Consider the following 12,256-nt stretch of genomic DNA (forward strand, 5'->3'; position numbering starts at 1 on the left):
TATGTCTGACATGGTAAATACATGTACAACACGACAAATAACTAACATTCAGACTATGTATACGTGTACAACACGTTAACTAGCTGACACATTCAGGCTATATATACACGTACAGCAGACTAGCTGACACATTCAGGCTATGTATACATGTACAACACGGCAATAAGCTGACACATTCAGGCTATGTATACATGTACAACACGGCAACTAGCTGACACATTCAGGCTATATATACACGTACAGCAGACTAGCTGACACATTCAGGCTATATATACACGTACAGCAGACTAGCTGACACATTCAGGCTATATATACACGTACAGCAGACTAGCTGACACATTCAGGCTATATATACACGTACAACACACTGGCTGACTCATTCAGGCTATGTATACATGTACAACACGGCAACTAGCTGACACATTCAGGCTTTGTATATGTGTACAACACGGCAACTAGCTGACACATTCAGGCTATGTATATGTGTACAACACACTGGCTGACTCATTCAGGCTATGTAGACATGTACAACACGGCAACTAGCTGACACATTCAGGCTATGTATATGTGTACAACACGGCAACTAGCTGACACATTCAGGCTATATATACACGTACAGCAGACTAGCTGACACATTCAGGCTATGTATATGTGTACAACACACTGGCTGACTCATTCAGGCTATGTATACATGTACAACACGGCAATAAGCTGACACATTCAGGCTATGTATATGTGTACAACACGGCAACTAGCTGACACATTCAGGCTATGTATACATGTACAACACGGCAATAAGCTGACACATTCAGGCTATGTATATGTGTACAACACGGCAACTAGCTGACACATTCAGGCTATGTATATGTGTACAACACGGCAACTAGCTGACACATTCAGGCTATGTATATGTGTACAACACGGCAACTAGCTGACACATTCAGGCTATGTATATGTGTACAACACCTTAACAAGCTGACACATTCAGGCTATGTATATGTGTACAACACGGCAACTAGCTGACACATTCAGGCTATGTATATGTGTACAACACGGCAACTAGCTGACACATTCAGGCTATGTATATGTGTACAACACGTTAACTAGCTGACACATTCAGGCTATGTATATGTGTACAACACGGCAACTAGCTGACACATTCAGGCTATGTATATGTGTACAACACGGCAATTAGCTGACACATTCAGGCTATGTATATGTGTGCTACACGGCAATTAGCTGACACATTCAGGCTATGTATATGTGTACAACACGGCAACTAGCTGACACATTCAGGCTATGTATATGTGTACAACACGCCAACTAGCTGACACGTTCAGGCTATGTATATGTGTACAACACGGCAATTAGCTGACAAATTCAGGCTATGTATACATGTACAACACATTTGCTCACACATTCAGGCTATGTATATGTGTACAACACGGCAACTAGCTGACACATTCAGGCTATGTATACATGTACAACACGTCAACTAGCTGACACATTCAGTCTATGTATACGTGTACAACACGGCAACAAGCTGACACATTCAGGCTATGTATATGTGTACAACACGGCAACTAGCTGACACATTCAGGCTATGTATATGTGTACAACACGGCAACTAGCTGACATATTCAGGCTATGTATATGTGTACAACACGGCAACTAGCTGACACATTCAGGCTATGTATATGTGTACAACACGGCAACTAGCTGACACATTCAGGCTATGTATATGTGTACAACACGGCAACTAGCTGACACATTCAGGCTATGTATATGTGTACAACACGGCCACTAGCTGACACATTCAGGCTATGTATATGTGTACAACACGGCAAATAGCTGACACATTCAGGCTATGTATATGTGTACAACACGGCCACTAGCTGACACATTCAGGCTATGTATATGTGTACAACACGGCCACTAGCTGACACATTCAGGCTATGTATATGTGTACAACACGGCAACTAGCTGACACATTCAGGCTATGTATATGTGTACAACACGGCCACTAGCTGACACATTCAGGCTATGTATATGTGTACAACACGGCAAATAGCTGACAAATTCAGGCTATGTATACATGTACAACACATTTGCTCACACATTCAGGCTATGTATATGTGTACAACACGGCAATTAACTGACACATTCAGGCTATGTATACATGTACAACACGTCAACTAGCTGACACATTCAGGCTATGTATATATGTACAACACGGCAACTAGCTGACACATTCAGGCTATGTAGACATGTACAACACGGCAACTAGCTGACACATTCAGGCTATGTATATGTGTACAACACGGCAACTAGCTGACACATTCAGGCTATGTATACATGTACAACACGGCAATTAGCTGACACATTCAGGCTATGTATATGTGTACAACACGGCAACTAGCTGACACATTCAGGCTATGTATATGTGTACAACACGGCAACTAGCTGACACATTCAGGCTATGTATATGTGTACAACACGCCAACTAGCTGACACGTTCAGGCTATGTATATGTGTACAACACGGCAATTAGCTGACAAATTCAGGCTATGTATACATGTACAACACATTTGCTCACACATTCAGGCTATGTATATGTGTACAACACGGCAACTAGCTGACACATTCAGGCTATGTATATGTGTACAACACGTTAACTAGCTGACACATTCAGGCTATGTATATGTGTTCAACACGGCAACTAGCTGACACATTCAGGCTATGTATACATGTACAACACATTTGCTCACACATTCAGGCTATGTATATGTGTACAACACGGCAACTAGCTGACACATTCAGGCTATGTATACATGTACAACACGTCAACTAGCTGACACATTTAGTCTATGTATATGTGTACAACACGGCAACTAGCTGACACATTCAGGCTATGTATATATGTACAACACGGCAACTAGCTGACACATTCAGGCTATGTATACATGTACAACACGGCAACTAGCTGACACATTCAGGCTATGTATGTGTGTACAACACGGCAACTAGCTGACACATTCAGGCTATGTATATGTGTACAACACGGCCACTAGCTGACACATTCAGGCTATGTATATGTGTACAACACGGCAACTAGCTGACACATTCAGGCTATGTATATGTGTACAACACGGCAACTAGCTGACACATTCAGGCTATGTATATGTGTACAACACGGCAACTAGCTGACACATTTAGTCTATGTATATGTGTACAACACGGCAACTAGCTGACACATTCAGGCTATGTATACGCGTACAACACGGCAACTAGCTGACACATTCAGGCTATGTATATGTGTACAACATGGCAACTAGCTGACACATTCAGGCTATGTATATGTGTACAACACGGCAACTAGCTGACACATTCAGGCTATGTATATGTGTACAACACGGCAACTAGCTGACACATTCAGGCTATGTATATGTGTACAACACGGCAACTAGCTGACACATTCAGGCTATGTATACATGTACAACATGGCAACTAGCTGACACATTCAGGCTATGTATACATGTACAACACGGCAACTAGCTGACACATTCAGTCTATGTATATGTGTACAACACGGCAATTAGCTGACACATTCAGGCTATGTATATGGGTACAACATGGCAACCAGCTGACACATTCAGGCTATGTATGCATGTACAACACGGCAACTAGCTGACACATTCAGGCAATGTTTATGTGTGCTACACGCCAACTAGATGACTATACAGTTGAACGTGTTTAGCATGGATGGTCGTCGAATCTGTGAAGTTATAACAGCTGGAAACTCCAACTGTTTGAAACCTATACAACTACAATTTTCATTCATGTGTGTTTTCATTTCAGAATCGAACAATGTACCACCCTCCATCAAATACGTGTCTGACGTGGCTAGAGCATTCAGATAAACTTGACTTCCGGGCTTGTGATGGAGGTTATAGACAGGAGTGGTTTTGGGAAAATATTCTCTGGACCGAGGTGTAGAGGACGGTGCACGGTCACACACTGACCAAGTAACTACCTCTGTGGATCATGATATATATATACCAAAGATGCCAACGTAATCAACAACAGGTCGATAGTGTAGAAACATATCAACGAAATTGAGAAAAGCGCGTAGAATATATAGAGTATAATATCCATGCATCGTGATTCAAAGAAGCATCAATACATTGTGCAATACATTAAATGCGACTTGGGAAGTGTGGCGTATCTGGATAAATCACTGGAAAAAAACTGGCTCTCTTTCCTGACCTTTCATCCTTGGAAACTTTGAAAGATAATATTTCCAAACAAAGACATTTTGAAGCCATGTGGAAATATGCAGCCTGAACATTTCATACAAATAATCGGGTGTCATATCAGATTCTGTGTTCAATAACATACATATGTTGTGAAACAGACGCTTATCTGCTATTGGTGGTGTCATTCGCCTTTAAAAAAGAATCAAATAGCGATATATGGCGCTATTTATTGTTTCCACTAACACCTTTGTTGACATCGATGTCCAAAGTATAAGTCCAGAAACATGTGAGTTCTGCATTAGGTACGTGGGGTTTGGGGGCTGGGGTGGATAACGGTATTTAAGGTATATAGCAATGGTTTCTATGCTTTGATATCAACTCGGGCTGTAAATCTTGGATTTTATGTGTTGAATGGATAACATGTAATGGGAGGTTGACAACACAGCAGGGGAGGTGTGATCAGTAAAAACTCTTTACGATATCGGGCAAGTGTAGTCAAAAGGATGCGATTTACACAATACATACATGTAGTGTCTTATGCTTATTGTGGGAGTTACTATTTCACGTCGCCTCGGCATTACTTCACACATATAACGACGGTCACATGCTTATTGACGGGGATTAATCTGGACCTGCTCAGAGGCCGATATTGATCTCCAAGCTTGCAGAAACTGTCAATAAAAATTCCCAATTTGGAACTAAACCTTTCTCAATCCATGTTACAAAGTATTGAAATATATATATATGAAAGCCCGAAGTGATGCAGGTCTCAGACGTTTACCACTTCGGTGAAACCCACGAGCACGGGTATGGTGCTGACAAACCTAGAAACATAATTGGGGCGAACCGGGATTCGAACCCACAATCATAGGTTTCTGACGTGCCCAAGGGACAGCGAATTGCGGCGCCTTAGACGACTGGGCCACCCGTGCCCCCGATGGCTTTGTAGAAGTAACCAGTATTCACTCATAACGATACCAACAAATAGGAACAGGTTTTAATTATTCCTTTTATATTATTGCATTAAATGCAATATCAACAATACCTGTGGAAAATATGAACTAAAAAAAAAACAATTTGAAGAAAATAACGAATTTCCCAATTTGCACTCCAGAGACACTTAGTTTAGAATCCTGGATAAATCCCAACAAATGTTATATTTGGGAAAACAATTTCTTAGTAAAGTACAGATTCTTGAACTTTTTTTGGTTGAGTTCCGTCCGGGATTCGAACCCACACTGCCAGAGTGAGGCACCTAATCGCCAGCACACAAAGTCAGCGATCTAACCCACTCAGACACCGAGGCTTCCACAAATATGAAAGTCCGACAACTGGTAGTCTAGATCACGTACTTTGTGTACCCCTCTGAAAAGTGTAAATTGGCAATGTGTGTTCGAATCCCTAATATAACCTGTGTTACTTTTGATCACTTTCTAAATGACATTGTGAAGTCAAATCCCTGAATGGATATGAAGAAGAAGACGTATTTTATTTGTACCAAGGCCACTGGCCCATATACAATGCACACATTTGAAATAGTGTGGTACAGGAAAAAAGGTAATGTCAGGTACACATTTACAGATTTACAGGCTTTTCATGATAACGCCTACTTTCTTAGCTGCAATACAGGTATTTACATAGTTTTCCAAGCAATTAATATTGTTTACATGGAAATGACAGCAGCATCTTAAATTTATGCATATTTGGATTATGGCAAAAAGTTGTTGGTAAGTGCAGTTGTCTAATATCGTTGTAATATTCACATTCTAAAGTAAAGTGATATTCATTCTCTATATTTGTTTCACATATGGGGCAAATCCGTAAACGTACATCAATATCAGCCCATCTACCTTCGTTTACCTTAAGTCTTAGTAGCCCGGCTCCAAGCCTTATCATAACATTTCGATATTTTATTTCAGCAATAATGGAAAGGTATTTTTCTGCTTCCATGAGACTTTAAACTCTTTATACAGGATGTACCTAGAACTAGCCTTGATAGTACCATTCCATGATTGGTAGAACATATTTATGTTTTTAAAACTATTAATGAATGATGGTTTATTGCCAACATCTTGACTTAGCCAAACTGATATGTGTGTAATATACATGTGTTTCAGACTGAAACAATAATACACACGGAGTACCTGTTCCAATGCATTTTGATACAACCATTCAAAATGTAACATATTCATAAAAGAAAAAGAATTGAATTATGTTGGTTTCTTGTGTGAAAACAATCCGCACCTGCTGCATTTAATGATATACAATAACGTAAACCGGAGAACCTGTTTCTATAAAAGCCATAATACCACAATTCTAGGACGTATCACCTGTCATTAACAGGTAGTATAAGCTGTGAAATGTATATAACGTCGATACGGGGACCACAGTTACTAAAGTACTGTCGGAAATGCAAATGAATGCTTTTTGTCCGTTATAAAAGGATAGATTTTTCACAGATTGTTGCTATTGAAATATCAAGTAAACTACCGATTGACCTCCCTGTGGTTTGAAGTATTTAAGTCACAAGGAGTCCTATCGACAATTTTGCAGGAGAAAAATCCGAACGAAAACAGAGGTACAGATTTTAGAGTCCAGTGATGGAAGTCTATAGAAATGTGTAATCATACTGCTAATAATGTCTTCATAAAACATCTAATTTACACCTAAAATCATTTAGAGAAAAGTTTAGATGTGCGTCTCCTAAAATAACAAAAAAGGTGCTGCATTTGTTTTGTCAACACTGCTCCCATGATGCATGTTACATTGCATTTGCATAGTCATAGCCATGGTACACGACATGGAGTCTGTACTAGGAGAGTTCTTTCCACTTTAGAGGGATAGAGGGTAACCACTTATTTTTAGAATTGGTGTATTACCGAACGACCCAAGCTATGGGGTTTTCAATTCATACCAAGTCTCCGGATTGATAAATAAAACAGAGAAGGTATAGGGGTGGTCTCAAAACCCAAACCGGGACGTGAAAGGATACAAGACAGCTTTGATACAGAGTGATTAGGCGTACAGTGGACAAGCTTTATGAGCAGAAGGTACTCCCGACTTGTAGACAAATTCGGGAGGAAATTAAAGACACGATTACACCTGAGTGAATAAGAATCATTCCACTGACAACATGTGACTTACGTCAGATGGACGAAAAGCACCTTTGGTACCGTCATATAAAGGTAATCGTGTCATTGTTTTGCACTCCGGGCCTCATGATCTGGGGCTTATTGATGGATGTGAGCTAGTTTTCGTCGCGAAAACGAAAAGTGGTGATTATCATAAGAAAATTATAGGAGGTGATGTGTTCATAGACTCTTTGGAACATCAGCCACTGCCCAATCTAAACAACCCTAGTGTCACTGTCATGGATAACGCCAGCTAATAAAACGTCGGGAACCAGATACTGTCACGTAAACCATGAGTAGTCTGAAGGTGATTATGCAGGAATATCTTGCAATGTCGACTTCAGACCATCTGAAACGAAACTCATGGAGAAAATTAACCTGAATAAGAAACCAGTAAAGTACAAGACATATGTCCTGGCGGCATAACATGGTTATGTTGTCTTACATACGCCAGTCAGACATTGTGAGCTTAACCCTATTGTGCCTATCCTAGTAACTGTAAAGGGTTCGTGGCAAGACATAACACAACATTCGAACTCACACATGTAAAAGGGAGTATCAATGCAGTCTTTGCCAGATATCAGCCTTGTTGAACCAGTATCATACCTATTAGAGCGGCAGCCCAGAGCACTTTGGTCAAACGAACAAGGTACCAATATCCGAACACAGGAACATTTACAGTGTAACCCAACATATTCATATATGGATGTCTACCGGGGAGCCCCTGCTGCGTGTGGCCCCTGGACCCCCAAAAGAAGGGGCCATTCAAGGGCTGGATCAAACATTGGAGGTACCACATGAAAGTAAGTGTAAATGAACTGGTTCATCTCACAGAGCACAGAATGGGCCACGCCAGACAAAAAAAACTTCCTCTGCATAAGGCATGCCAGACACCCCCATAGAGGGTCCCAAAATTTGGGCTGGGTTAAACAATGGAGGTACCACATGAAATCAACATAAAATGAACTATTACACTCTACTAAGTATAAAATACCCATTGCCAGACAAATCGTCTGCTGCATAAGGGCCGCCAGACACCCCCAAATGTTGACCCTTAATGCACTCAGTGGACACTCTGTTAAAATTTGACTAGAGTCTACATTCAAAGTACCAGATGGAAGTAAGTAGAGATGAACAGGTACATGTTACTGAGTACAACACGGCCCATACCTGACACATTTTCCTCGGGGGTTGTCTGGCAGACCTTATGTGAGATGAACTTACTTTCATGTGGTACCTCCAATGTTTGATCCAGCCCTTGAATGGCCCCTTCTTTTGGGGGTCCAGGGGCCACACGCAGCAGGGGCTCCCCGGCAGACATCCATATATGAATATGTTGGGTTACACAGTAAATGTTTCTGTGTTCGGATATTGGTACCTTGTTCGTTTGACCAAAGTGCTCTGGGCTGCCGGTATATATGGGTGATAGTTCAGATTCACATACGTCATCAGCGGAGTCAGATGCAACCTGAAGAAATCATCTGTAGAACAAGAAATACTTCTTGATTAAAGAACCGCAACCTCCCAATACTCATCCCGTTATAGCTTTTAACTATCCCATCATTTTTCCAAGCAAATATAATGCAGTACATATTCTAAATTGCTACCCAATCAACGCACATGTCAATTAACTACAATAACAGCAATATTTTGAGACCACCCTCAACTCAGTGACAATTGCGCCTGTGAGAATGCACGGGCCGGTGTGAGGTTATAGGCCGTTTCACACCTGCATTACAACACACGAATACTTTCTTAGTTTACAATCTTTTTATTTGTAAAAGTACATTTTAAGGCCACCAACAGTTTCAGCTAGGATAGGCTAGATAAGGTCCATTTTCGTTATTTTGATATACGTGGGTTTTTTCATAGCCCTGTGGCTCGTATATATTTACTAAAGCTAGAAAATCATTTTTCCAGCATATCCGACAGTAGTTTAACATCATTCTGTGTAAGTATTCACATATAAACAATAAATTGAGTTTAATTGAAAAAGCGTATGTTTATATGAGTAGGACCCAATATTCTAATAGGTTAATGGGTAAAAAAACCATAACAACTCACAAAGAAAGTGAGTGAGTGAGTTGGGGTTTAACGCCGTTTTTAACAGTATTCCAGTTATATCGCGGCGTGTCAGCTTAATGTGGGAGGAAAGCCCGAAGCACAAAGAAAGCCAAAATGTATGTTGATTATGTATCACGCTTGTGCGGTTTGGGATGCTAAATGTCTCGTGTTAGCAATAAACAAAGCTCTCTAAATAAATAGCGTTTATTCCTGATACAGGATATGAGCTGTTTCCAAACAGACACTGGTGATCATCTCATTCAGTTTTCCTAGAATGTGTGCGTAAAATTTTATTGCGTGAGAAGGTCAGCGATTAGTCAGTCGAACTGGTGATATATAGTTCGAGTTGAATCCTGTGTGTTTTAGACAGTGGTGTTACTACATCCTAGCAAAATAACAAATACTTGCACCTATTTTTCTACTTGCCTTTCGTGGCAATCCATTGGTCCGCCCGTTTATTGTAATTGCCCTTTGTTAAAGGGCAGCTCCTCACAACGTTACGAAGTGCAGTCAGATGTCGACACAGCGACAAAATGAAAGACGGTACCAATTTGGAATATATATATAGCCAAAGGTGCCAAAATGTTTAAAATGCCCCAGCTACGTCCCTGTCAGACACTAATTTTCTGTTATCTCAGATTATTAGTTTTGAAAATAATGAAAATTATCCAAGTAATTGTCCAGATTCCCGATGGTTAATTCTGACTCGATCACCGATAGACACATCTTCTCGAGGCAAGAGCGTTAACTGACTTTTAAAGTCCAGTTTCCATCCTTGCCGAACTAGGCTGGAATTCCTGGGCTAATTTGTAGCGCCACCAGTGGCTGTTATGAGGTATGTACCCTCTACGCCTCCCCTAGGGACCAATAAGATTCCCCCTCTCGTATCACTTGCATTTGTTTCAAACAAAATGGCGGCGCCCAGTCAAGACGATCTGATCGACAATCAAGATCTATATTCCGATAAAACGGGTCTTACATCGCGAAGTGCATCAAATCATATGAGCATCTTGATTAAAAACTTGAAAAGATTTGGAAAATATCTGTTGAGAACGAGTTGGTGGTGCACATGCTTCGCAAATCCTGCAGTCGACCGAACTCTGCATGACAGTTTACGAACCGGATTTCGATTTCGGTACGCGATTTTGATTGGACTATGCATAGACTCGTTAGTCAATAATACCAGCCTAGTTCGGCAAGGGTGCAAACTTGACTTTTACAGTCAGTTAACTCCCTTGCTTCGGGAAGATGCGTTAGACAAGGGCGGCGCCATATTTGCTTGTAATCACTGAAAGTGATACTTACCTGACCTTGTATGTTTGCATAACAATCCGCATATGAACTTAATGGATACTGTTTTAATCCGTTGGCTTCATCTTGCCGAGAAATGGACCTTTTATGTCTAACCTATTTATTTATGTATTTATATATTGCGTCACTCGCTGCTTTTCATCTATTTTAACAAACAAATTAACAAACAAACAAACAAACAAGACGAACTATCTAAACGTTGTTATTTAAACATATTCTTTTCTATTCTTTAAATCAGAATACACCTGGAAAAAAACTTGAAAGGCAACATTTCATGAAACAATGGTTACGCATAATTGCGCTGTGTTGTGTAGGAAAGATAAATAACATGTTTTTTCACACATCCCTAAAATTCTAATTTTGGATTATTTCAAAAGTTTTAACGTCAGTAAATTACAAGAACTATAGTTTTTTTAACGTAGCTGTGTGACTTTGTTGTGTTGACTGAGTAAGATTCAACACCTTTAAATATCATGACTAAGCAGATAATCATAAGCACTTGTTTTATAATGCTTATTGACACCAAACTGTTGATGCTTTCATGATTTATAGACTCAGGAGAGAAAAGTGATGGGAAGTTACAACATCTACAAAAGGGACGTTACTATGAGGTTGGCCTCGGTTGTTTACGGGACTAGTGTCGGAGATCAGTTTTTGTCAAAGCCCTGAGCACATCTTGGTTCCCAACATAGTGCTCGAAAAAAAGTCACAGTTATACAACTCAGAGAATAGTCAGCAAAGAAAAGTCACAGAAAAAAGAACATGGAAAAACTATGAAAAATATTCCTTAAAACTCAAATGATTTAAAGACTAAAAATTGTTGTTTTCGAGTTAAAGAGATCAGCATTTGAAGTTAAAGGGGTTATTAAATGGATGAAAAAAATCATTAAAAACTCAAATAGTTATGAACAGAAAGGGATTAAAGACTTATTGCTTTCGAGTTTAATATATATTATATACTTCCACTCATTGCCTCTGGCAACCCAGAGACCATTGTCCTTCTTGCCCAACCAAACACTCCAACGTATTCTCCCAGGTATGTTTTATACGTGTGCCATTTAAAGACGCATCATAGCTGCAGCTGTATATGCACTCATGCCAAACAAGACAGACAGACAGACAGACAGACAGGCAGATTGTTTCTCACATCGTTACAACAAACATAAAATAATATACACATACAACTATTGAGTTCAAATTGTAAGATTTTGGTTGCCACGTATTTGGTCGCCACGCTCTCTCCGCAACGCACATCTCTCTTCCAAAGAGCGCCCAGATGTCTGACAAACATTCCTTACTACGTCGACGCCGCTTTGAGTTTGAACAATGTCAAAATGTACTTTAGGAAAACCAATACACATGTTTGTTTAAGACACAATGGCAGACCTATCAAAAGCTGTATTAGTATCTTGCCGCTTCTTACTGGATGCATCTCGTGTTTGCTTCTAGCTGTAACAGCTGGAAGACTTGCTGGGGAGCTTAAAAACTCTCCTG

At 40.1% G+C, this 12,256-nt stretch overlaps 1 protein-coding gene across 1 annotated transcript in view; it reads left to right on the top strand.

The window, feature by feature from the left end:
• Positions 1 to 5,483, top strand: part of LOC139470378 (polypeptide N-acetylgalactosaminyltransferase 1-like) — a 28,157-nt gene extending 22,674 nt beyond the window's left edge. The window contains exon 12 of the mRNA XM_071252796.1: positions 3,859 to 5,483. Coding sequence (XP_071108897.1) covers positions 3,859 to 3,996 — 138 coding nt within the window. The 3' untranslated portion in view covers positions 3,997 to 5,483. The remainder of the gene's footprint in view (positions 1 to 3,858) is intronic.
• Positions 5,484 to 12,256: the final 6,773 nt, after the last annotated feature.

The sequence above is a fragment of the Haliotis cracherodii genome, unplaced genomic scaffold, assembly GCF_022045235.1.
Source record: "Haliotis cracherodii isolate W230 unplaced genomic scaffold, xgHalCrac1.p SCAF_20, whole genome shotgun sequence".
NCBI classification, from domain to species: Eukaryota; Metazoa; Mollusca; class Gastropoda; order Lepetellida; family Haliotidae; genus Haliotis; species Haliotis cracherodii.